The sequence below is a fragment of the Myzus persicae genome, unplaced genomic scaffold (genome assembly GCF_001856785.1).
Source record: "Myzus persicae strain clone G006 unplaced genomic scaffold, MPER_G0061.0, whole genome shotgun sequence".
Classification (NCBI taxonomy): Eukaryota; Metazoa; Arthropoda; class Insecta; order Hemiptera; family Aphididae; genus Myzus; species Myzus persicae.
Window position 1 is genome coordinate 435,710 of NW_019104466.1, and position 25,719 is coordinate 461,428.

The 25,719-nt window shown below is 27.7% G+C and overlaps 2 protein-coding genes across 3 annotated transcripts; both read left to right on the forward strand.

The window, feature by feature from the left end:
• The first annotated feature begins 2,243 nt into the window (after positions 1-2,243).
• Positions 2,244-9,474, forward strand: LOC111042391 (trimethylguanosine synthase-like). Of its 2 annotated transcripts, none has more exons than XM_022326982.1 (8): positions 2,244-3,282; positions 5,434-5,562; positions 5,995-6,163; positions 6,268-6,378; positions 6,940-7,105; positions 7,168-7,299; positions 7,370-7,462; positions 7,738-9,474. In XM_022326982.1, the coding sequence occupies exons 1-8, from the start codon at positions 3,146-3,148 to the stop codon at positions 7,836-7,838; spliced, it is 1,038 nt and encodes a 345-aa protein (XP_022182674.1). In that variant the 5' UTR covers positions 2,244-3,145; the 3' UTR covers positions 7,839-9,474. The 2 variants fall into 2 exon arrangements, with proteins under 2 accessions (XP_022182674.1, XP_022182673.1); XM_022326981.1 differs by having other exon boundaries at positions 2,245-3,282; positions 7,370-7,674.
• Positions 9,475-15,361: 5,887 nt separating this feature from the next.
• Positions 15,362-24,262, forward strand: LOC111042372 (sphingomyelin phosphodiesterase 4). The gene is made up of 14 exons (XM_022326962.1): positions 15,362-15,648; positions 15,711-15,907; positions 17,123-17,266; positions 17,343-17,445; positions 18,447-18,678; positions 18,808-18,970; positions 19,953-20,053; positions 20,118-20,264; positions 20,335-20,497; positions 20,622-20,792; positions 21,187-21,402; positions 21,894-22,022; positions 22,082-22,222; positions 23,717-24,262. The coding sequence occupies exons 1-14, from the start codon at positions 15,606-15,608 to the stop codon at positions 24,065-24,067; spliced, it is 2,301 nt and encodes a 766-aa protein (XP_022182654.1). The 5' UTR covers positions 15,362-15,605; the 3' UTR covers positions 24,068-24,262.
• Positions 24,263-25,719: the final 1,457 nt, after the last annotated feature.

Consider the following 25,719-nt stretch of genomic DNA (forward strand, 5'->3'; position numbering starts at 1 on the left):
AAACGGTGAAATTCTTGTTTGAATTAAACCATTCACTAACATATTATATTAATTAAAGTATTGTAATTTACTAATTACTATATTACTACTATAAACTTTATAATATTGGTACAGTTACATTATTGAAGGGAAAATTACTATTTATATGACTATAATACACTTATAGTTTATACACAATGTATATAATACATACTATATAGGACATATACATACATAAGTGCATAATGTTTCACTCCAAGTCGGTTATTGTCTACAGTTACTGGCCGTAGACAATGGACATAGTATATTATTATCCAGACTCCAGAGCACACAATATTTGGACAAAATTAATTATAAACATTTCTAAATACCTAGTTGCAAACAAGACTTATATGTATATAGTACTATAATAATTATTAAAGTTGATGGACATCGACATCTAGACGTTTGACGATAATCGTATACTCGTATTGATAGTGGGACGTATTATAGGTAGGTACTAGAAAATAGGTACTGAGGGTCAAGGGAAGTACATAAAAGTATAATTTAATAATCAGGTAATGAGGACGCATTGTAAGCTATTTATCGCGATTATTATATTATATGGTAAGTACGCAACTAGAATGCTGATCATAGAGTAATATTGATGCAGCCATGCAGACATAATTATCGTACCTGTAACCTGTACATAATATTATATTGTTGCAAAGGTACGTTAATACGTTATAGTGTCGTGTCAGACCTACATTGAGCTGCATTATACATAATACACAAGGTTAAGAGGACGTAATACTAGTATTTGTTGTCTCCGTCTTACCAGTGCGTAATATAGCAAAATTACGCTCGGCAGAACACGTGTAGCTCCTTTAGTTTAAATATTAGAGTGAATCGACCTATTATGAAACTTGATGGTAAGAATATTAGGTATCTGTGTTGGTACGTTGGTTTTTTGCGATAATTCAATTTTTAAGTGAGTTATGACCATTTTTAATTTACCCTATATTATATACATATAACTTGCTAAAAAATTAAAGTATCGTAAAAAACCAACGCACAAACACAGATGATGTTCTGTAACCATCAAGTTAGCTAATAGGTCGATTCACTCTAATATTTAAACTAAAGGAGCTCCTAGTGTTCTGTCGAGCGTAATTTTGCTATATTACGCACTGGTAAGACGGAGACAACAAATACCAGTATTACATCCTCTTAAGGTGTAACAGAAAGACCTCTGACAAATAATATGATTTTTGTTCCAATCAATATTTTCACATTTTTTTTTATATATTTGATTTCTAAACGCTTGTACTTATGCATTATAAACACAGTAAAACAATTTTTTTTCATTTTTAAAATAAGTACTGAAAATAAAAACTTGAATTTTGTATAAATTATTATGATTTTGAGAACTTCCTGACATAAGTGTATTTCATAAATTATTTATCATCCATATCATCTTCATCATTTTTGCCATTTGTGTTAACCAATATCAATATTTTGTGTTTTTATTTGTCCCGTTCTGTTACACTTTGTATACTTTGATAGTTTGATGCGTTCAATTAAATAGCATGGTGAATTGCTGTAAAAAAAAAATGAAAAATGTATTGATCATTTAAATATGATAATAATAAACTTAAATATGATACAATTATTTTAAAACATTTTTTTATTTCGTCAAAATTTAATTTTTTTAAATTTAATATACATTTTTCACTTGGACTGGACTGAAACACATATTGCAGAAATTACTAATATTTAGTAATCCAGTGGTCCAGTTAGCCAAAATCCAAATATTCTACAGTTTACGAAGTCAATACTCAACAGCTTTTTTACACGAGTATATATTTTAATTAGTGATTACCAGGCAGGCAAGAACCTAACCGAGATTAGTAATTTTAGTATAATATTAGTTATAAAATATAATAATTGTTAGGTATTCTATTTTAAATCTCCTAAATTTTGAATTTTAATCTGTATAATGACTGGGTGTGTTTTAATATTTTAATTACATTATGGCATTATGCAGTACAATAAAAAAAAAAAAAATAATAATAATAATAATAAAATAAAATAAAACAAAATAAAACAATAAAATTAACCAAAACATCGTTTGCATTATTCGCTACTTGGAAATCGCACGGATCGTAATTCGCAAGTGATAACAACAACAATAAAATTATATGCTATTTAAATATTATAACATGGTTACACACACTACAGACAGTCCATTCGTCCGTGAATGTTATTTTTAGTTTCCGAAAAACGATGAAGATAATAGGTACGGGGAACGAGTTAGTTTTATAAATCCTTTACGATAACAATTTACGAGACGGTTTATAACATATTATTATATATTTATATTATATGCTGTTGTAGTGTGGGGCAATGAATACAATATATTATGAAATATTGAAATCACAAGCTCTCGATGCATTTCTCGCGCGATTATTTTCTATGCAATTTCACGGAGGTGGATGCATCGACATTTGGTAGGTACTCGTAGCCGTCGCTTGTTTGGTTGCAGGAGAAGACCACGGCGAATCGAGAAACGCGATGACGATCGATGGCAAGTGAAAAATAAAACACAACGACACCTCCGGCCACACGGGGCCACGACATGCGGGCCCGGCCGGAGAGTTGTTGTCCCGCAGCTCACAGTCTCACACACACACACACACACACACACACACACACACATACACACACACATACACACACACATACACACACACACACACGTTTGCGTAATTGCGCAGGTACTTCTTACATAATATTATGTATGAAATCATGGATATAATTATTTAAAATCATTACTGTAGGCCGTAGTCAATAGTCATTAAACGGCAAGGGTGTCTGCGCGTGCGCGTTCGGCGCCCGGCTAGCCGTGACGAAGTCGTAGCACGCAACGTCGCGAACTCGCGATTCGCATTGATTCCGACTGACGAATGACGGACAGGCCTCGCGGTTGTCTCCGATCTCCGCGGTGCACAGTCCACAGTCTGCGACCGGCGTACGACGCCCACCCGAGTCGTGTTTGCACTCGGACCTGGCAATTAGCCCAGCCGCCGTTGCCGTTGTCGCGGTACACTGGTGGCACCCAACCGGCGATAGGCGCTCGCCGTGGTCCGCCGAAATCCCCGGCGGTCAAAGCTCTCCAGTGGTCGCCATGACCACCTACCTAGACCTCGGGCCGTTGTGTTTTTCGTTGCGCTCCGAAAAAGTGGTCGAAGTGCTGTACAGACGGACCGACAAATTCCAGTCGACCATCAGCATGTTGTGCAGCCGCTTCGTAGCCAACATCAGGTGAGTACCGGGTCCGCGAGATCATTTTTCCGTGGGGGGAGAGCGGCAGTATATTATTGATATTTGATACAACTCCGTTCACGTAAGTGAAAGCACAACTATTTCGATCGGCGTTAGTCGCCTTATTTATCAGTCCTCTATAAGAGTATGGTGGCTAGTTACAAGGTCTTGAACAAGATCTAAAGTTTTGAAATTTGGGGAGAGGCTAAATTGTTTTTTCAGAAAGACATAATTTTAGTACATATTATTAAGTATGTAACATTAATATGTATAATTTATTTAAAAAAATCATTTTACATTTGATTTCACAATCATATTTGAAAAACTTCACAATTTAAAAAAATCGTCTATGGGGAGGGCGCAAAGCTTCTTAGCCCCCAGCCACCGACAAGTCACTCCTAAAGTTTTGTGGATAAGTTGTGTAAAAGATATTTACCTGGCTACACTACCTGAATATATTTATTTATATTTTATGTAGCGTAAGAGTGATCATTGGGGTTTAAGTACAACCAGAATTAAATGGAAATCAGACTTTTAGATATGTAAACTAGTAAGTTTACCAGCTAAGGGGTGGTTGAGACAGTTAATCCATGTTTAAGAATTTCCTATATTGGTTAGATTGTCAAAAATACATTTTTATACAATTCGAGTGATAAAACATATTTTATTGATTTTTATTATTTTAAAAAAATAATTGAATTATGATCAGATTATTTGTTATTTTAGTATGTATTAAGTTTTCACTAACTTAAGTATACGTTTTATGAATCTATTTATCTAATTCTTATTTCTTAGATTTCTTAGATTTTTCAAATATTGCTAGAATAAGCACTTATTACCATAACAAGAATTATTGATAATTATAATCCAATATCTATCCATAGTGTGAACATTTGTGAATCTCGAGGTGAATCTATTGTAACAAATGTAATAGTCTTGTAAAGTATTTGAATAAAAATATTGTAATATATAATTTGTATTAGAATACTATTAAATTTTTTTTTTATATCCAATTATGTAATATGTAAACTTAAAACTTTTTTCAGATAAAAAATGTAATTGTGTTTATAAAGTAAAACTGGGTTAGTGTCAACACTCATTAAAACAATTAAATTTAGTAAACACACGAAAAATCTGGCAATAGTTTCTTGTTAGGCATTACCAAATATGAATATATAACATCAATAAAGTGTATTTGTGTATAATATGAAATATTAATAATTATTAGAATTAGGATGTGGAGGAGAGATATTTCTGTTTCGTTATGAACTTGCTTATTCATTATGAATCATGGAGCTGTAGGGCATATTCTTAGAAATTTGTTTAAACAATTTGAATTTTTAAAATTTTATTTGGGTAGGAGCTGCCCATATTGGGCAGGCATTAGTGACTAGTGGTCAAATTTTTTAGTGTACAGTAAGATTCATGATTTTATTTGGAGTTGATTTAGAGTTAACCAAGTGATAATAATATATTGTACTCATTCTTTTATATCCTTGGATGAGCTTTTTATTTAAATTAATTTTCCATATCAGTTTTTATCTTTTTCTGAGAACACACCAAGGTACTTGTTGGCATCATATTTATTATTCCATCCTATTGCTTGGTTATCTATTTGAACAAGCTTTAGATCTTAATAACATTTTAGAGTAAAGATTTTTGTTGCACTTTTCCTAAAGTTCAGTTTCCATTTTTTGAACAAGGTGGTCCCAATGCTTGGGGAAGTTTGGAAGTTTTAAATAGAAGATTCAGGGAGTTATATTTTGGGTTATAACTGTTGTAACATCTACAAACATCACCAGTTGAGAGTTTGGAGGAATTGGTATGTTGTGACAGCAGGTATTAAAGATAATTGGGATAGGACTGAAGTTTAATGAACAAACTATACTATTATGTTACCAATTCAAAATCATAATACAAACACCTACTCTTCTATTTTTAATTAAATTTTTTCTTTGCTATACCTAATGTTTTTCCAGGTAACACAAAATATTTGCTCTTTCAAAATATATTTATTAACTAAAAAATTGTACTAATTGAATCACATGAAAAAATTATTTAAATAATTACGACATATTTTTAAAACTAATTACAGATAGGTAGGTATATTACATATTTACCATTTTAACTGTTGAAGTGTTGTTGTTGTAGATATCCTGATACCTCAAATGATGAAATTATAGAAAACGAAAAGTTTAGTGATGAAGAATTTGATTTACATTCAGATAAATCCAAATTAGGCACTACAATTGTTGAAAACGAGCCATGTTATTATAAAATGTAAGTACTTCTTTTATGTAGGAATTTATTACTATTATTTTTAATTTAAATTATAATAGTTGTATTTAAACTTTTAATATTAGTGAAATAAGTCTAGGTTCTATGCTTTAACATTATTGAATATTAAGGCTTTATAGCGCTATAATGAATTGACTTCATATGTTTTAATTAAAAGTTCAGATATTTATTTGTATAAAATCTTAAATTATATCAATAAATTGCAATATTTTTGTGTGAATTTGATAAAAGTAAAGAACAATCAAATTTGTTGAGATTGAATTACTTTATGATTACAGGAATATTAGACATTTTTAAAAGTATCAGTTAAAATAATATAAATTAAAAAAATCTCGTCTATTTTACTAACTTTGAAGAATATTCAAAAATAAAATAATGATAATTTAGATAGTCTAATTTTGTTGTTTATTGTAGGAAATTATACGATAAAGGAGTACACAAAATTAATGAAGCTCTTAAAGATATAGGTTTAAAAGTGTGTAATTTGAATTCTAGACAATATAATATGGAGCCATTACAGATATATTATCATAAGAATAATATTGCAAGTATTCAAAATAGAAATTATTCGCCAAAATCAAATGTTAGTGTATTTTTACTGAATTTACTTTTACAATTGTACGCAGTATGTAGCTTAAATTAATTTAACTATACACAAATATTCAATTCTGATTTATTGTGTTTCAGAGTTCAATAGATAGTCCGAATAAATATTTATGCGAAGAAAGTGATTACAAGTCAGTTTCTTCTACACTGTCTTCAGAAAGGATATTTTACATGGATGTTAATGAGAATAGAGTATGCATAAAAATGTTTTACATATCTCATTTCATATTAGCTTTGTAACTTTTATTGTTTTGCATAATACATCAATTAACTATTTTACAGGGATTATATGTATATAATATTATATATATTATATATCGGATAGGTTTGTCAAAAATTCATCATTTTTAGTTCACTCGTAGGTAGTTTATAATTTATACATCTCTTAGCCCTACCTAACTAAACTAATTATAATTTGTAAAAAATTCTTTTATATACTTACATTTTAATGCATAGAATTTAACTTAAATTTTTCAACATTTTTTATTTATTATTGCTTTAGTATATACATAAAAAAAATGTATACCGTAAGAACTTTTAAATACATAAGTAATACAATACTATGTTTATCTATTAAAGTTGTTCAAATGTGAAGAGTGTCTTATATTGGGTCACTTAGTATCTTTTAGTAGGACATTTATCTTCTTGTTATACATTATATTATTATGTTAAACTGCATCTACCATATTTATATAACACATCAAATGAATCACTGCCAAAAAAAGCTTGACTGTAAATCAATCTATTTGTTAGAATCATTATCAAGATCAATCATTAACTTCAAAAAGTTCTGGATCTATTCGCAGAGGAAAAAGATGTGCTCATAAGCCTTGTAATCGAAAAAGGTTTTCCAATAGATACTGGACAATGAGGCATATGTTATTTTCAAAATTTGAACATGGTATTCTACTGGACGATGGTATCTACACTATCAAATTTTTTTTGTACCTTATTATATTTTATAAAATTGTTTTTTTACAGAAAGCTTTTATTCTGTGTGTCCAGAAATATTAAGTTACCATATAGCGAAACGTTGTAAGAATGACATTGCCTTGGACCCTTTTTGTGGGGCTGGTGGGAATATAATTCAATTAGCATTTACATCCAATTTAGGTAGTTGCATATTAATTTATTTGAAAAGCAAATTATAATGTAGATTTTGATAGAAATTATTTGTTTTTAGTTATAGCAGTTGATATAGATCCGTTTAAAATAAAACTAGCACGGAACAATGCCGAGATATATGGTGTAGCTGATAAAATTGAATTTATTGTTGGTAATTTCTTTGAAATTTGTTCAATGTTAAAAGCTGATGTTATATGCATGTCGCCCCCATGGGGCGGTCCAGAATATGTGATCAATGATAGCTTTAGTATTGCATCCATGTGCAAGAATTATAAATTTGGTGGTTTTACTATTTTTGATATGGTTAAAAATATTGCTCCTAATATTGCATTTCATATGCCCAAAACCACAAATGTATTTGAAGTAGGTTATAGTTGACAGGTTTAAGTTTTTCAATTATCATATTTTTTTGTTATTATTTTTCAGTGTTTATGGTTAGCAAGATATTTTGGAAAAGTAGAAATTCAACAGAATATTATAAATCAAAAGCTGAATTCAATTACAGCATTTTATGGAGATTTTATTGATATAACTAGCAACGACTATTAGAAATATATATATAGAACTAATTTTAATAAAATCTAGTCTTATAACACCATATCAAGTGTTTGTTTATTGATATGACGACTTAATATGTTTTATTTAGATAATTTATTTTTTGAACATATTATTTGTTATAACTGTCCTACTTTCTCTATTTTAATTTATTATTGTATTATTGTAAGGTAAGGTAGCATTGAAAACTTGCAATAAAACAACTACTTTAAATTGAATAGTCAACGTAACAAATAATAATATAATACATAAATTATTGTTCCACTTTATTTCCATTTGAATTTCTGGTAATATATTTATGTTAGGTTTATATTCAATACAATTTTAGCAACCTATAATTCAATTAATAAGTTGTTTTTGTACTATTAATTAATTTACTAAACGTTTTAATCATATATCTTTTTTCAGTAGGTGGTGATTTAACTGGAATTCATAAGTTAGTCAATGATAGTTCCCAAGTTAATATAATACTAAAGCAAAATAAATTGTGTTATACTGGCAAATAGTGGCAATAATACATTTCTGAAAACTTCCAAGTTATATTGTATATATTAATACTATATAATATAATATATAGTATGTACCAGGTGTTAACCCAGGGTAATTATTATAGGGTAAGGGGTTTATACTTTATGAATGTAATTTTTAAAATAAGATAGAACTAATTTATTGTGATAAATATTTCTTTACATTGTAAATTTGTAAAGAAATAAACGTTCAACCAGAAATTAAAACAACTTGGTTTGGCTAGTTAGGCTATGTAGGTAGCTTAATTGAAAGAAACCCTTTTTATTTAAATATTACAAAATTGAAAAAAGTAAATAATGGGGAAAGTAAGTAACTGCACAGTTGCATAAGAAGTGTCGAGTGTATCTCGTCATTGAGTAAGTTACTGTGATATTGTAATGTACATATTATATTGTGTCTAACTTAAAATCATTATTCATTTCCAGGGTAGAAAACTTGTGCTCTAAAAAATCACAAAATATGCTCTAAAATGTACAAAATATGCATTATAAAATAAGATTTTTTGTATGAATATATTTTATTTAAATGTTGATGTCTGCAGACGACCTCCCCGGGCCCGATATCTTATGCAGTGAACAATATCTGTACATAAATGAAATAAATCTAATCGGAAAGCCTTGAGAAGTGTCTCTAAGAAAAACATGCGTGTGGAAACAGCCAACAACCATATTAATATGATCAACATTTTAAATAATTTTAAATTCATCATTATTTTAGTTGTATATTAAATATTTAAATAAAATAAAAAACGTTGACGGAAAAAATATTGAAAATATTCATCATAACGTATTAAATCGAAGAAGTATGCTAGTATGCACTAAAACCAGCTTTGTTTCAGCAGTATTTGTTTCTTACTCTGCTGAAGTGCTGACTGCTATTTTTGTGATCGTGCAAAACAAATATGCAAATGCTACAAGTCCTCTGCCCTATTCATTACCTGCACACGAAAAACGTTTATGAAGACTGTCAGATTACATGAGCTTATTATAATACAAAGTATATTATTTAATAATATTTATGTTTATACTGTTGTTTATTTTACCACAGTAAACTCGATTGTCCGAAAAATACAAATCAAAACAAAAATGCTATTATTTATTCTTAAAAAATTGTATTATGCAATATTTAATAGTATTTAAAGAAAATTATATAAGTACTCATATTTTTATTTAAACATTTATGTCTTACATAAAATGTACATTTATTTTTCTCAAATACTGAAATACATATTATATTGTACATAGGTGTTAAAGTGTGGGGGGGGGCAAGAGGGCTTAGTCCCCCTATCTTCGGCGCCAGTTAAAAATCCGTCCACTTTAGCAAATTAGGATTTTAGACATTATACTTAAAATTTTATATGGAACGCTTGAAAATATATGGAGACATTAGTCCCCTCTAGAATTTTTTTCCACTTTAAACCCTGATTGTACGTACCTAAACATTATTTTAAACACAAGGTCAACACATAGAAGCCAGATGACCCCGGATAATCAAGTCGGTGACCTAGCCAGGATTAGGTAATGGGGCTATAGCCCCTTACGGCCTTACCCCTCATTGACGGTACTTATGCTTATGTTAGCATATATAATATTATAAATTATAATACTTTACAAAAAACCCTATAGTCTCACATACAAAATTCTTGGCTAGGCCACTGCCCACTATAAAGGTATGAATGTATTAGTAAATACCTACTGTAAAGGTTGTAGATTGAATTAATTTTTCCTTAAAACAAAATAGGTATTGAAAAAGTCATTGACATTGTGATGTATATCTATATACCTAAATATAAAGGTAAGTGTTCTCCTGTCATAATCAATGCAGAGCCAACCTATTAGAGTTAACGACTTAACATTTTGAGGATAGATTATTATCCTAAGTTCACAGTGCACTAAGAAAAGTTTTAAAAATTTTGATTTAAAGGGGTTAAAATCGGCAAAAATAAATTTTGTACGTGTAAATTGTACATCTATAATCTATATATAGGTACATATTTAACTGCACGGCGGCCTTCGAACTTTCTTAGTTACATGCAACCAGACATTTTTGTCCGTCTAATATTATGCATTTGATCAGCGTGTAGATATGAATTGTTGCTATGAGTAAAATTATACAATCTATCTATGTATATAAAAATAAATATCTATTTCCTTTGATCAACGCATCACACTTATCGCTAATAGTTTAAAACAGATCCATTCTATGACATAAAATAGTTAATTTATCATTTATTAGTACACATTTCTCAGTCGATTCAATCTGAAAATTAATGAAAAGTGGCACAGTGAGTTTTTCATAAGTGTTAGTTCAAAGTAGGGTGCCCCATTATCAAGGCACCCTAGTTAAAAGCAACCACGCCTTAATATTTTAAACAAACTTAAGTCGCAGAACTAGCAATGCTACAGGCTACAAGTCAAAGATATACAAGAGCAAGTCAAACACATAGTTTGACGGACAAAAAGTTCAGGTTGCAGGTAGCTGGAAACCCTCGGGCCGCCGTGCCGTGCAATATGTGTACATATATAGGTATACAATTTGTACGTCAAATTAATATTACATTTTCAGCTCAACTTTTAATTTTTTAATAAAAATTAGAATTTTCTTACATTTTTGGTTGCTATTGGTTAATCGAGCAGATCAGGTTTAAGCATACACTAAATCGAATTTTCGCACATTGCCTACCAATAGGTAGTACCAATGTGGCTGACCTACACTTTTAGCCGCTCATCGGCGTGTACACAATCAAAATAAAAATGTGGGTATGTGTATGTCGCTCTGATGTACATTAAATGTCAGATGTCTAGGAGGTCGCTGTAATAGATGGTATTAAACTTGAATTCAATGATATCAAATCATTGTATACGAAAACCGATTCTGAGCAGAAACGGTATGTCAGTTTAGGATATTTTATATTGTTTTTACTTATTATTAATATGATAGCCGGTAAGTTTAATTAATATTATTCTTAAATTATCAGCAATGTTGGAAAAATATTAAACATACCTATGTAAAATTGGGCTGCTTTGGAACCGAATTACAACAAATGATAAATATTATTCTTTGTGTTAATATGCAGCTTTGTCTACATTTGAACTCAAAAAGTGAGTAAAAAATAACTGTGTTCACATAGATTTTAGATTTCTTCGTTGCGGAAAAAACTGCTTAAGTGGAACCTTGTTTTAAATTTTCAAACCTTAGGTACCTAAGTTGTATGGAATCTTGTATTACATTTTTAAATCTTAGAATAGAAAATTTTTTATGAATATCTTACTAAATATAATTTGCTAATCTGCGTGATTTTTACGAATTTTGTCAAAATTCTAAGTTTAAAAGCTCATAACAAATTATTGTGGATTTACTCTCAACTTTTTTTTAAATTTCCATTTACATAAACTTACAAGGAACCATGTATTACATTTACAAGTGTTTTAAGCGAGCAACATTTTTTTTATTGAATAGTTTAAAAAAAAAAACAAATAATCGAAAATGTCATTTACCTATAAATAGTTCAACACAAATTAAAATATTTTGAAAATTGTATGGTGTATAGAAAATGATTACACAAATATTCAGTAAAAAAATCATGTAACAACAGTCATTTTTGTTAAAATTACACTAAAAACCAAAATCGATTTTTTTGAAAAATAGTTTTGCGTAAAATTTCCCGTTTTTCCTTAATTTTTTGTTTGTTTTTCCTGTTGCTTTTGAAAACTACTGGGAATTTTAAATTTTGATCTCCCGAATGCATCAACTAGATTCACTTTCTTACCAGAAAAGTAAATAATAAAAAAAACTCATAAATATCGACATTTCATTATGCCTATAAATAGCTCAAAAAAAGAGTCACAATATTTTGAAAATTGTATGGTGCATAGAAATTGCTAATATAGAATCTGAGGAAAATGTCATGTCTCTACAATTATTTTTTTTAGTTGCCAAAAAAACAAAATAGATTTTGTCAAAAATTGGTTTTTACGTAAAATTTCTACTTTGCCTTAATTTTTTTTGTTTTTGTTCTAACTGACTTCAAAACTACAACTGATTTTCTATTTTGACCTTTCAAATGTACTAACTAGAATTCACTTTCCCTCCACTTACCAGAAAAGATACTGAAAATAAAATCGAGGTATTATTTAGATTACTTATTGACTATCGTGTACACATTGAAATAACATTTTTAAAATAAAAACACATCATTCATCATTGATTTAACATAAAATTAATTACCTATCAATTTCAAAATTAAAAATTACAATTTATATACATGAGTGATTTAAATTTAAATTTCAAAACTGATATTTTCTAAAAGTAGAAGATTTCGTTCAAAATAATTTTCGTAATACTAGGTAAAATTAAATTATTTGATAAGTGGAAAATATAAAAATAGAATGATGACAAATAAATAATAATTAACTCGTACATTTTCTCTCAATTGTTAAAAAAATGCCCCATAACTTAAAAAAATGACTTTAAAAGTCACAAAAATTAGGTAGGTACCTAAAAACGAAAATATGCCAACAAATTCGTTGTATAGATTCATTCGTATGTTATTGAAACACATTTTAAGCGTGGAAAGCACCGTCCATCATGTTCAAAAAAAGATGCAAAAGTCATCAACATCCGGGCTTTTTATACTTATTAATTAGGTATTATTCAGTTTCTGTATTATACTGTAATAGACGTCATACTAATATGCATTACTAATATTGGCCTATTGCTTTCTAGTTTGTTATTTTGCAAATTGCAATTCTTGCTGCGAGAAAAAATTACCTACTAAATACCAATAGGTAACAAATAAACTGACTGTACCTATCTTATTTCTGTAAGTTTGCAACCGGCTATAGTCTTTGGGTTCGGTAGCGCACGCAGAGGCCCCTTTAACTAGTACGCATCCCTGCTTAATTAGAGGGCTATGTAACATCTCAGAGAGAGATTATATTTTGCACACAGGGACGCGGCCCATTTCCCTTTGGCCCAATCTATCCCCGTTGACGATGATGACTATAGGGGCGGAATTTATAGGAAAATCCATATTTTTACTAAAACATGATAAATTAATTGTTGTAAATGATAAATTCGTTTCACGTGATTTGTAATAAAATAAGCCATATTTTATTTTCAATGTTTTTACATATTTTGTCATATTTTTACATTATTTGTAAAATGTCTGGTTTCTTAAATGTTGACAAAAATTCCAATATGTAAAATAATTTGTCAATTTACATCAACAAAATTGGTGGTATAGTAGTATTATACATTAATACTTCAATAATAGTACTAGTAAAAATTGTAAGTATATAGGTATAGAATAGAATTTTAATCTAACACGTTATGGTACATATTTTTTTATTTTTTACTACATATACTTTGTCCATTTTAATAACATATATATATATATATGTACACATTTTTGGGTTTTTATTACTTATAAATAACAGCCACAAAGATGACAGTGATAGTGATTGTAAAATTGTATTTATGTAAAATAATAACCACGAATATCGACATCAGTGAAATACGCGTATTGCGTATAATATATTATATTATAAATCTTCACGTTGGGCTTGTAGAACTACTCGTATGTTTATGTATCATATACATTTTTTTACAACGATTAAAAATGAAAAATGTAAGAAAATGGTATAAAATAATTTAAAAACATGATAGAAACTATTTTAGTTCTGTTTTTTTTTATTTTTTTAAGTATGGTCAACCAACTCTAATATTTAAGTCAACAACAGACAATCGGAACTACTATATTATATATGCCAACATTTTGTTAATAATATATTACTGCGCTAATAAAACGGAGACAAAACATGCGATTACGACGTCTTAATGTGACTTGTACAGTTGTACACACGAATTGAAATATTTTTAATTTAATAATATTTACTATAATTATATTTAGTATATTTTAATTCGTGGTTGTACTGCGTAAAGTGCCATGGAAATAGAAATGACATAATAATTTTATATTACATACTTTTGTTCTGTGAATATTATATTATGTCGATGGTGGTACAGTCAATAGAAATAGCACAGGAGACTGGCTTAGTGGAGTACTGAAATAGATAGAACAAGTAGGTAGGTACAGTAAAAGTAAAACAATAGTTGAACTATTATTATTTAATGTATACGAGAATGGAACGGTCCACCGTACAAGACTTTTGAGTTGATTATTATTTAATACTCAATTTTAAATTTTGTAATAGCTATTAATTAATTACTTAATAATATTAAATTATTATTTATTTATTACGATTGATAATATTATAAATTAATAATATTACAAACGTACAACATACCAAACATTGTTTCGCGCGAAATAGAACCCCTCAAGCTGTAATCCAAGATAAACAACCGAATTTTTATAGTTTTATACTAATAAGAGGAAAACATTTACTGTGCAACATCGTTTTTATTATTTCAATATCACAAATACAAGAAAAGTTCTTATTGTTTAAAAATGCATTATTTCAAACTTGAATAAATTTTTTTTTATTTGTGATATTGAAAAAAAAACGACGTTGCACAGCAAATTTTCTCTTAATAGTATAAAAATTTAGTTTGCTTAGCTCCGTGCCTCAGTCTACAGCTTGAGTGGTTCTATTTCGCTCAAAACAGTTTTTGCTATGTTGTACGTTTCGTTTCGTATACGGGTCGTATCGCTTGTATATTGCACATTTGCACGTGTAACATCTTGAACGCTCAAAATTGACCCGATAAGTACCGATACACTCCAAATTCTTTCTTGAAAATCTTGGATCGCCTGTGGGCTGTGAGTCGAGCAAAATTCAAGAATATTCAAGTTTAAATCTCGTTCCATGATTCCTTAATATCGTATACGAGTAGTAGATATCGCTGTTCGAGAATTAACCCACAGGTGTAGGACGTGTACGTATTGTGTATGAAGTCGACTGTCGTCTTTCCGACCGTTTTTATGTGATAACTGATAAGTGATAGTGTGGCGTTCTGCCGATAACGCTGGGCCAACGGTTTACAAAATAAAAATTACGAGTTGTGTTTGGTTGGAATTGTTGCGTTTGTTGATCGTCCTATCGTCCGTCATTATCATTAATAATAGTTATTTAAATTACTGGCGAGCTTCACCTTTGAGGACAGTAAGTCGTCTTGAGTGAACACGAAACTGATTCCAGACTTCGTTCAACCCGAATGTGTTCAGTTGTTTAACTGCAGTCTCCAACATCATGCATTCTCCGCTGTTCTGTTACCCACCGGTGACAAATACTTGTAAGAGCAACGAAAGTCGTTATCGCAAAAACGCATTTCTTACATTTATATCTTTTCTACAGCACTGTCTTCAACACTGTTGTCTTCTATAGACCAGACCAAAACCAGTTATTCACTGATTGAACGGATCAGAGTAATCACCGGCTACATCGACGATGCAAACGAAAGAGATTTGTACAATATCTTTGTTGATGTCATATTTGAAATTTTTGGTCGTGGCTCTGATAAAGGATGGGCATTAGATAAGCTCAAGACAAGAGTATGTAACTTGTTTTTTTAAATTTTGATAAACACATTTTATTTATAGGTATACATATTATTAATTCAGTTGCTATTGAACTTTAAAAAAAAATAATAATAATTTTGACCCAAGTGTAACGATTATTATTTAGTCAAAGTATCTTATTATTAAGTTTCAATGTACTTTAATAGAATTTTTCTAATGAAAAACTGTAATTTGTTCATACAATTTTTTATCAATCATATAGATATCATTTCTTTTAGGGGTTATGGTTTCACAGATCTATGCGTTTATTTTATTTTGTTAGAATACATTTGAGTAAATAAACAAACATAAAACAACATTTGCATAGAGGTTGTGTACAAATATTCAGCATATTTCAATTTATACGAAACATTTAATAACATACTTTTATTTCTCAAAATGCTAGTGTGGTGAGAGCTGTGCAGGACACAGTTATCTATACCACTTAAATTATTTAACGACGTAGTTGTCAATCTTGAGATGTGTGTTGAGAAAGATAGGTATTGAAATTAACTAAACACTTAGACTTGTTTTGTTAACAATAAAGTAAAACAATTTATTAATAATAATTTAAATATAAAATCATTAAGCACACTGTCGTAAGCGCTTTATGCTATCGAGGAGTGCTGACTATCTTCTAAAAAATGATAGGTGCTCTACCTGTATTTATGCCGGTTCTAACAATGATGTCCAGTGGCGTGATCAATACATATATTCTAATTTTACACCCCAATATTGATAGATTGCATTATTATGCAAATAGTTAAAAACAACTTGTTGTTTTTACCTCTGATCTATGTTTCCTGTTATTTAGGCTTTTACAAACATTGCATATATATACCTTATCTATCATAAATTATACTTCGTGTATGATATTCATTTATCATTTATCATTATAAATAATATATTCTAAAAAGTGTTATGAAATAATAATGAATAATATACTACACCTTTTGGGTTTATTACACTAGCGATAGCATTCAATTTTGTTTAAACCATAAAAATTATTGTCCTTGGTAAGTTAAAAATTTAGTGTTTATTAAACAATAGTATTTAGTAAATTATTCTGTAAAACTTCTCTTCAAAAATTATTAGTGGAATCAAAATAAACATCAAATCTTTAGATTTTTAGTTTGACAATATTTTGCTCTTCTGACTTGTTAGATGTCCCAATAATAATTTATTAATAATTTTTTTTTGTCTTTACAGATATCTGATGAACAAAAATACATTTGTCGAGAACCTGATAGTGTGTATCAGTTTTTATCTAGCGGTGGTCATATTTTTAAATTATGCTACAAGTTGCTGTCTAACAATTTGCTAAAATTTAATGTTTATTTTTCCGATTTACCAGTAAGTTTATTAATTTATTACATACCTAAATATTAGTACATTTCTGGACATATTAATTGATACAAATTTGTTTAAGATTGAGCTGAGACGAAAAATTGATAAATCATTTGGACAATCTTATTATGGTTCACGATTTTTGTACCATGCTGATTCCATTTCACCCATTGGATTAAACCTGAGTATCCTTTTTATAAAATATTGATTACAAAGATACATAGTAATGGTTAATAATAGTCTGTTGCATGCCCTAATAAATAAAAAAAAAATGACTAAAATACTTAAAGTAAATACAATTATTCATTGATTTTATAACTAAAAATTAAAAATTACAATTTATGAATATAAGTGATTTTGATATAAATTTGAATTTCAGAACTTGATTTAATCTAGAAAACAATTTATAATGTTGCTTTAACTATTTTTTTTGTAGGTAGATAAAATTAAATCAAGGTTGAAGAAGTACAACACAAAAAAAATATCTTCATTGATTTCTTCAAATAATTATTCATTATAAAACTATTTTAGTTAGAAGTATTAAAAACAATATGGTCAAAATTCAATGTAAAAAAAAAATATTATTAAACGTGATATTAAGATATTTAGGATGGCTAGAAAATGTCATTGGGCCCATCTTGATATTACTTTCTTATACATGTCAGAGTTGCCAATTTTACACAATGATTTACCCATCCAAAAATTGTATTTTTGATGTTTGATTTAAATATAAATGTTTGACTAAAGTCGATAAAAATATCAGGATTTTGATAAAATGTTTATTTTTTTTGAAATATTAAAAAGAGATAATAACCGGTCAGGTTATGTCAGTACCTATTTAATGGTAATATTTATACCTGTAAATGTTGAAAAAAATATTGAAAATATAAAAATAAAGTAATGACAAATAATTTACTCTCAATTGCTAATTAAAAGTTATGTAGACCAAAAAATGATAAAATGGTGATTAATATTTAGTTAAATATTGTGATTTGCATGTTATTGAATGAAACACATTTTAAGTTTGAAAAGTATCATCTTGATGCTTCAAAAAAAATTACAAAAGTCACCAACTTCCCTGACCTACTTGTTAGGGTTTAGCTGTTAATATATGCTTTTTTATGTTTTATATAAAATTGTTTTTTTTTTTATATTTATTCAAATTATTCTTTAATTTAAATATTAGATTCTTTTGAATACTACATGTTTCATTTTGTAATATATGGGTTAAAGTTGACGTCTGATGATATTTCTAATGGCAATAATGATTCTAATCAACTATCAGTGTACAAATTGTTGTGCTTAGAGTATTTAAAATATTTTTTGCCATTAGATCATTCAGCCTCTATGATTTTACCTCAAATACAGTTCAATGTTCTATCACCAATTCCTAATCAAAAACAAAATACTAGTACAAGGTATGTTTGGAACATAATATTATATAATAACAAATTATTATTTTTTTTTAGCAAATGTTACTTCATTTTTATATTGTTCTAATTTAACCAAACTAAATAATTTTAGTTTATTATTTGTGTTTATTTTAGTAAATTGCTGAACTTCATAAAAAAAGATATTGCTTCTAATGATTTATTAAGTGATAACATTTTAAGTTCTTCTTGGATATTGACATCTGAAGCAACATGGCGTAGTGAAGTAGTAGCATTTTTTTTTGCTGACATATGGTTAAATTGTAACGTATTGACTAATGTAAGTATATCATATTTGCTGCTTTTATATGTATCAAGGTTGTGTGTCATATTGATAACAAATGTACAAGACTAAAAGTTAACTTCAATTTGGTTGTAATATTACCAACTCAATCAAGGCCGTTGCCGTGGTTGAACCCTGAACTCCCCAATTTTTTTTTTTTTGAAATAAGATTTAATTATTTTTTAAATAAAGATTAATTTAATTTAAATGATGTTTTTATATTTTCATATTTTATTATATAATATAACATATTTATACTCACCTCCCCCCTCCCCTTAAATACTTTTCTGGCTACGGCCTTGATTTTTATATTTTATTATATAATATAACATATTTATACACAAAATCCCCCCTTAATATTTTTCTGGCTACGGCCTTGAACTCAACCACCGATTAGGAAATTAATTATTACAAAGAAGATAATCGACTATGAATTTTAGCTGTACTTTAATGCTGTCGCCATTCTGCCTAACCTGTTTACTGAGTTCAAAGTCAATTACCACAACCGTGTATTACCTTATGAGGTGTTATAGAAAGCATCACGACCACTGTTAGGTTAAACATTTAAGCATAAATAAAAACAAATAAGATGCCCTACAATGTAGATCATTTTTGGTAGTAATACTAGATCTAATATTAAAACATACTGAACACAAATTTTGCAATATTGTACAATAGTATTATGGGTATTAAAAAATTCTGTTTTTATTCTTTAATTCATCATTATTAATGGTAATAAATAATAATTATATTATCACTACTATCATTATCATTGATTTTATAAAAGATAGATAGCATTCAAAACAATGCCATTGCCACTCTGTTTTAAATACTTATAACTATAGTATTTCATACTGCTAGCATTCAATATTTTATCAACAAATATTCTTGTGAGTGGGGGGGGGGGTATCTATCTATTGTAAAATCAATTTCACTATTAATAAGTTTTTGACTATATTTGTTTTTATTATATTTTCAGGCATCATTCATTGATTTAACAAAGCTAATAAGATGCTTTTTAAAACATTTACACTTGTATTCAAACTGTGCTAAGCATCAACCAGTAGACAATTTAAAACTGTAAGGTCATTTTTATGTCAGTAATTATTAGATATTATATTTAATGGTATATTAACACTTTCAGAATATTGATGGCTCGTCATGGTATACAAATCTATCAATATTTATCATATTATATGGTTAATTGGCCACAGGATTTTTCATTTCGCCTTATGCTTGAGAATTGGCTTTGTTATATTCAACCTTGGCGTTATGACGATTTATCTAAACAGTAATGACAATATATTAAAATTACATTTACTTAAACATTAAAATGTTTTAACATTTTTTTTTTTGTTCAGGCCATGCTCCATTACCGAATTAGAGATGAATGATAAATGGAGAATTTTTGTCATCAGGAATTTATTATGTTATACCAAATTATTTTATCTTGCTATAAAAAGATTTATTTGTATAGATGTGTGTTCACCAAGATATTCAATTATGGTTTATCGGATGCTAAAAGTAAATAATATAAGTTTTAGTAATTCATTAATTAAACGATTAATAATTACTGATTTGAAAAAAAAACGGATGTATAATATACACACGGATTCATGTATTTAATATTTTTATTATTATGTTAAAGGTTTTTGCCCACCCATATTTATTGAAAATGGTACTTGATATTGAACAAATGTATACAAGCAATCAACCTCAAGATAAAAAATGGAATATACTATTGTCAGAATGTTTGGTTGAGGCTGAAGGTCCACTGTTTAAATATGAACTAATGTTTTCAGAAGGACGTAATTCTGAAGTAAATAATTATTTTTTACTATTATTTGATTTATTATTAATTTTATATAATTAATTATAATACGTTGAATTAAATAAAACATTCATTTAATTAATAAATCTAGTGTGTTGTATAGTTTTTCAAAAATGTTTTAATTATTTGTGTCTAACAAATTAACAAAATATTACTTTATTATGTACATTTATATTACATAATATAATGTATGTCATATATGATTCTAAACCTTTATTTTTCATATACTATTTGAAGCTAGTTTTATGTTCATCTGTTTTTAATTATTCTTTAAGATAAAGAATTATCATTGATCCTAGTTCATATTTATAGCTTAGTTAATAGGTCATTGCTCATTGTTATTAGTAATTGTGGTAACAATAAATTTTTTTTCTAATTTCAGTATAAACTATTTTATTTGAAACTACAAAAGTCATTGGATCATGTTGGTGTAGAATTGAGCCGTTATCAAGAAGACCAAATAGGAAGAAATAATTCTTCTATGTTGGAATTGATTTTAACACCTAGAAAAAATAAAATGTCAGACTATACTCTTAGTGAATGGAAAGATATTGAGACTAATCTTAAATCTTCATTAATGTTCATGGAGCAAATTATTGTGAGTATAATATATCATACATTATTTAACATAACCCTTGAGCACATGTCTAAAAGACCGAGCTTTAAGAAATTTGTTCATTGCTTCAAGAATTTGGAATATATTTTATGTAATTTGACATAAGTACACTTTCTAATTAGGTGATAAATTAAAATTAGAGACAACTTCTATCTACTTACGAACTGATTTCGGTAATATAGAAGTGTTCAAAGTTCATTATCTATTGCATCATGGTCTAATAGACCGCATGCGTGCTGGACTATAATATTTATAAACATCTTAATTTTATAAAAACTTAATTTTGTTATTTTTAAACAATGTTTCCTAATAATTACTAAACGATAAACATTATCGGTTGTAATAATAATTATGACTTCAATTTATCAAATTTTAATTAAAATATTTCAATAAACGTGGTCAGAAACACTGTATTTGTGAATTATCTTGAATATTGTAAGTTTGTGTAATTCCTAGTTTGTTTTTATTTTTAGAATGTTAATGTTACAACTATGCCAGTGATGGCCGATTTGTCAGCGTGGTCTATTTCTGGTGTAAGTGGGAATAATACTACTTCCAGTGTATTCAATAAAAGTCATTCTCTTATTCAGTCATTTGAACGTGTAAGTTAAAAAATGAATATTTTGTATTGTTTATGAAATTAATTAATTTTTATTTTCAGAGTACAATAAATTTATCTTGTAGACCTGTAATTAATGCAAAAGAATGGGAGATTGACCCAGATAATTTGGAAGCTTTATCCTATGAAAACTATTTTCTTGTCAATTTAAGCAAATTTTTAAGAAATACTGTTGAGTTATATGTAAGTAGTTAAATGTTTTGGAATTAAGTTATTAGTTTTAAGTTATAAGTTTTTAGTTAAATTTAAAATGTATAGATTATAACTAAGGTTTTATTTTTATTCAGAGGACTTTGTTCTTGCTTGAGTTGTTTCCGTATTACAAATGTACCAATAATAAATTTGCTTTCAGCAGAACATATTTTGTAATGTGAGATCTTGTGAATTAACCTATAATTGAAGTAAAAAGTAAAAACATAGACCTGTGTAAAATAAAGAATTTTAAAACGCTCATGACTCACTTGAAAATTAAAATATTGTAAAAACAGATGAAAAACCCAGGAAGTTCTTACCTTGAAGTTTTGAATATTTAATTCATTCTAATATTAAAGCTTACCATACAAAATTAGTTCTTCTAAATGCAAATTTGGTATGTTGTACATTTGTATGGGTGGACACAACACATACGGGAATGAAATCTTCCTAAATATGAGAAAAGTTAAGTATATAGTACAAAACTTTGATGTATTAGAAAGTAACCAACTGGTATGAATGTATGATAGCCAAATACATAATCGTCCAAATAATACCTGTTTTTTTTTTTATTTAAAAAAACAGATTAAGTATATTATTTATATGTTTACTTGTAACCCGCATAATATTATTACTTAAATGTTGGCATCTACCCATTTGTTTTAAAAATATATAATAATTTTATTCTTACAAACGTACTATATTATCTACAATTTCAAACATTAAAGCTAGCATATATTTGTTGTCGAGTAACTACTCAACTGTATATTTATTTCAAATTACTAGTAGCAATAGCAATTCAATTTTTGAAAGGACAACATACATATTTTTAAGGTATAATTATTATAATCAAATTTTATAAATGAAATGGTGTAACAATGAACAAATATTTATTTTTATTTTATCATAATGTAGGATATATATTAAAAGTTAAAATTCACATTTAAATTACAATTTATACCAGTTAATTTATAAAAACAATTATGCATTCTGCATACAAACAACTAAGATATATTGGATATAAGAGGATTTTTTATGTGGGTATTTCTTTATAGGGTATACCTTTATGTCTTAATTTATAATAGATAACTCTTACACTAAATATGAATGTTGATATTATATATAGTATTATACTAATCACTTGAATAACAAATATTAACACATAAATTAATTTTCATAATAACATATCATAAAATATATATATTAGTTCTGTAAAAACAATTTGCAACATTAATGTATGAACATTGGTAAATATATAATTTTAGACTTGCCCATTATCAATGATAACAGCTAGCGAATAGAGGTTAAGATTTTTAGTTGACCACTCTCTTTAATATTAATGCTCTCTAGTACATACTATATTACTATGTATATTTAATTTTATGTCTACTTTTAATTTCTGTGTGTGTCATTATGATGTCACATATTGTACTAACACGTTTAAAAACATTTTGAATTAATGATTAAATTTGATTAACTTTTCAGTGTAATACACACATACTACGTTTATCGACAGAAAATTCTATTTTTGCGGGCATTCTGCGTCAAATATTAATAAGGAAACCAATGAAGATATTTTCCTATGAGCCTAGGAATGATGGATCTGGAAAACGTGTCAGAACACCTAAAATTCTTCCACCCACAATAAGTTTTCGGTGGATGGCATCATACTTTACTATCTGTTGGATTTTATTTTTGTTGACATTAACTTTAGTATTTAACAACATTGGTTTTTGGATAGTCCTATTCTTTGTCTTGCGTATTATATATTTATGTCTTAAATATTTAATTGGGTATGCACCGCCATTCAAGTGGGATAATATTCATGAAAACTAGTTGTTTTATTAATTTTTTTTTTTGCATCCATCATGTGAAATGTAATTTTTAAGTTAAATAACTAAATTTGTACTGAATTTAGACTTATTTCTATAATTATTATTTTTATACATTTGTATTGTTTTAAAACTTGAAGTTAAGTTAAATGTGTACATCTTTCTAAATTAATAACTTTATCGTACAATTATAAAATTAGACAAGATAAAATTGTGTTTTGTATGAGATTTTCCTATTAAGTTTAAAAATAACAAAATAAAAATTGCCATGTTTTTGTGCCAATTAAATGTTAATATAAGATATTTTTATCTGTATTTTTATATAAAGATAACACAATAAACAATAAAACTACTTCATAACAAAATTGCTTGGTACCAACTGATTTTTCTGTAGATATTTGAAATGTGCATAAAATTACTGTTATATGATTTCCATTTCCATATGATTGAAAATTTTTAAAAATGCTCTGACTCTTTTTTAACTGTTTACAAACATTTTCAATTTTTAATTATTTTAGTTTTTTTTTTCCATACATTTAACGAAATTTTGTTTGTTGGGTCAAAAAGCTTGAAGATTTTATTCAAGAGTATTTTTATTTTATTACAATGGGAGTTGAAAAACATTAAAAACACATTGTCGCAATTTTATTATAAGCATTTAATGTTCAAATGTTGACGGAATTTACAAATTATTTTATCGTTAAACATTTTTAAAATATTCAACTTTTATTCCTAAGAATTGAAAATTTAAAACAAGGTTGCCAGTAAGTAAATTAATTGTAACCAAAAAATCTAAAAATGTTTAATCACAGTTCTTTTTAACAATTATTTTGTTAAAATGTGAATAAATTTACATTCAAATAACCAAAAATAATGGTTTAAATTATTTTGTTGGAATTTAAAAATATTATTCGTGGGTACTTGAAACTTTTAGAGTATATTATTATATTTTATACACACAATGATTTTTCAAATGTATTTTTTTTTGGCAAAAATGAATTTAATCTACCTTAGTACTAATGCTTAATAGTAAAATAAATTACTCTAATCATAATAATATCATCAAATATACAAAGTAATATTATAGGCTGATAGACCCCCTTTGGTCAGAATTGTTTTTTATGTACAATGATTTAAATCATTGAATTCAAATTTAACAGCATCCATTACAGTGACTCACTTGTAACCTACTGTATAGCAGAGCGACATCCACTTTTAATTACATTAAAATCACTTATTCATTTTCAAAAATATAAAAATCATTAGCCAATTCAGTCAGTCACAATGATTTATTCCACTATCAGATAAATAAATAATAGTCTAGCAATATAATCTATCGATAAGAAGACCTTTAATTAATATGACGCAATACTGGCATTTGTTGTTTCCTTATTACAAGTGCATAACATGACAAATTTATGCTCAGCAGATCATGTGTAACTTTGTTTGTTTAACAATTTGAGTGAATCGACTTTTTATGAAACTGGATGGTAAGACATTATGTTGTTTTTTTATGATACTTCAATTTTTAAGTGATTAATGAGCCTTTTTAATTTACTATAAATTTTATACACATAACTTGCAAAAAATTGAAGTATAGTAAAAATTCAACATACAAACATAGATAATGCTCTTACCATAAAGTTCCATAGTAAG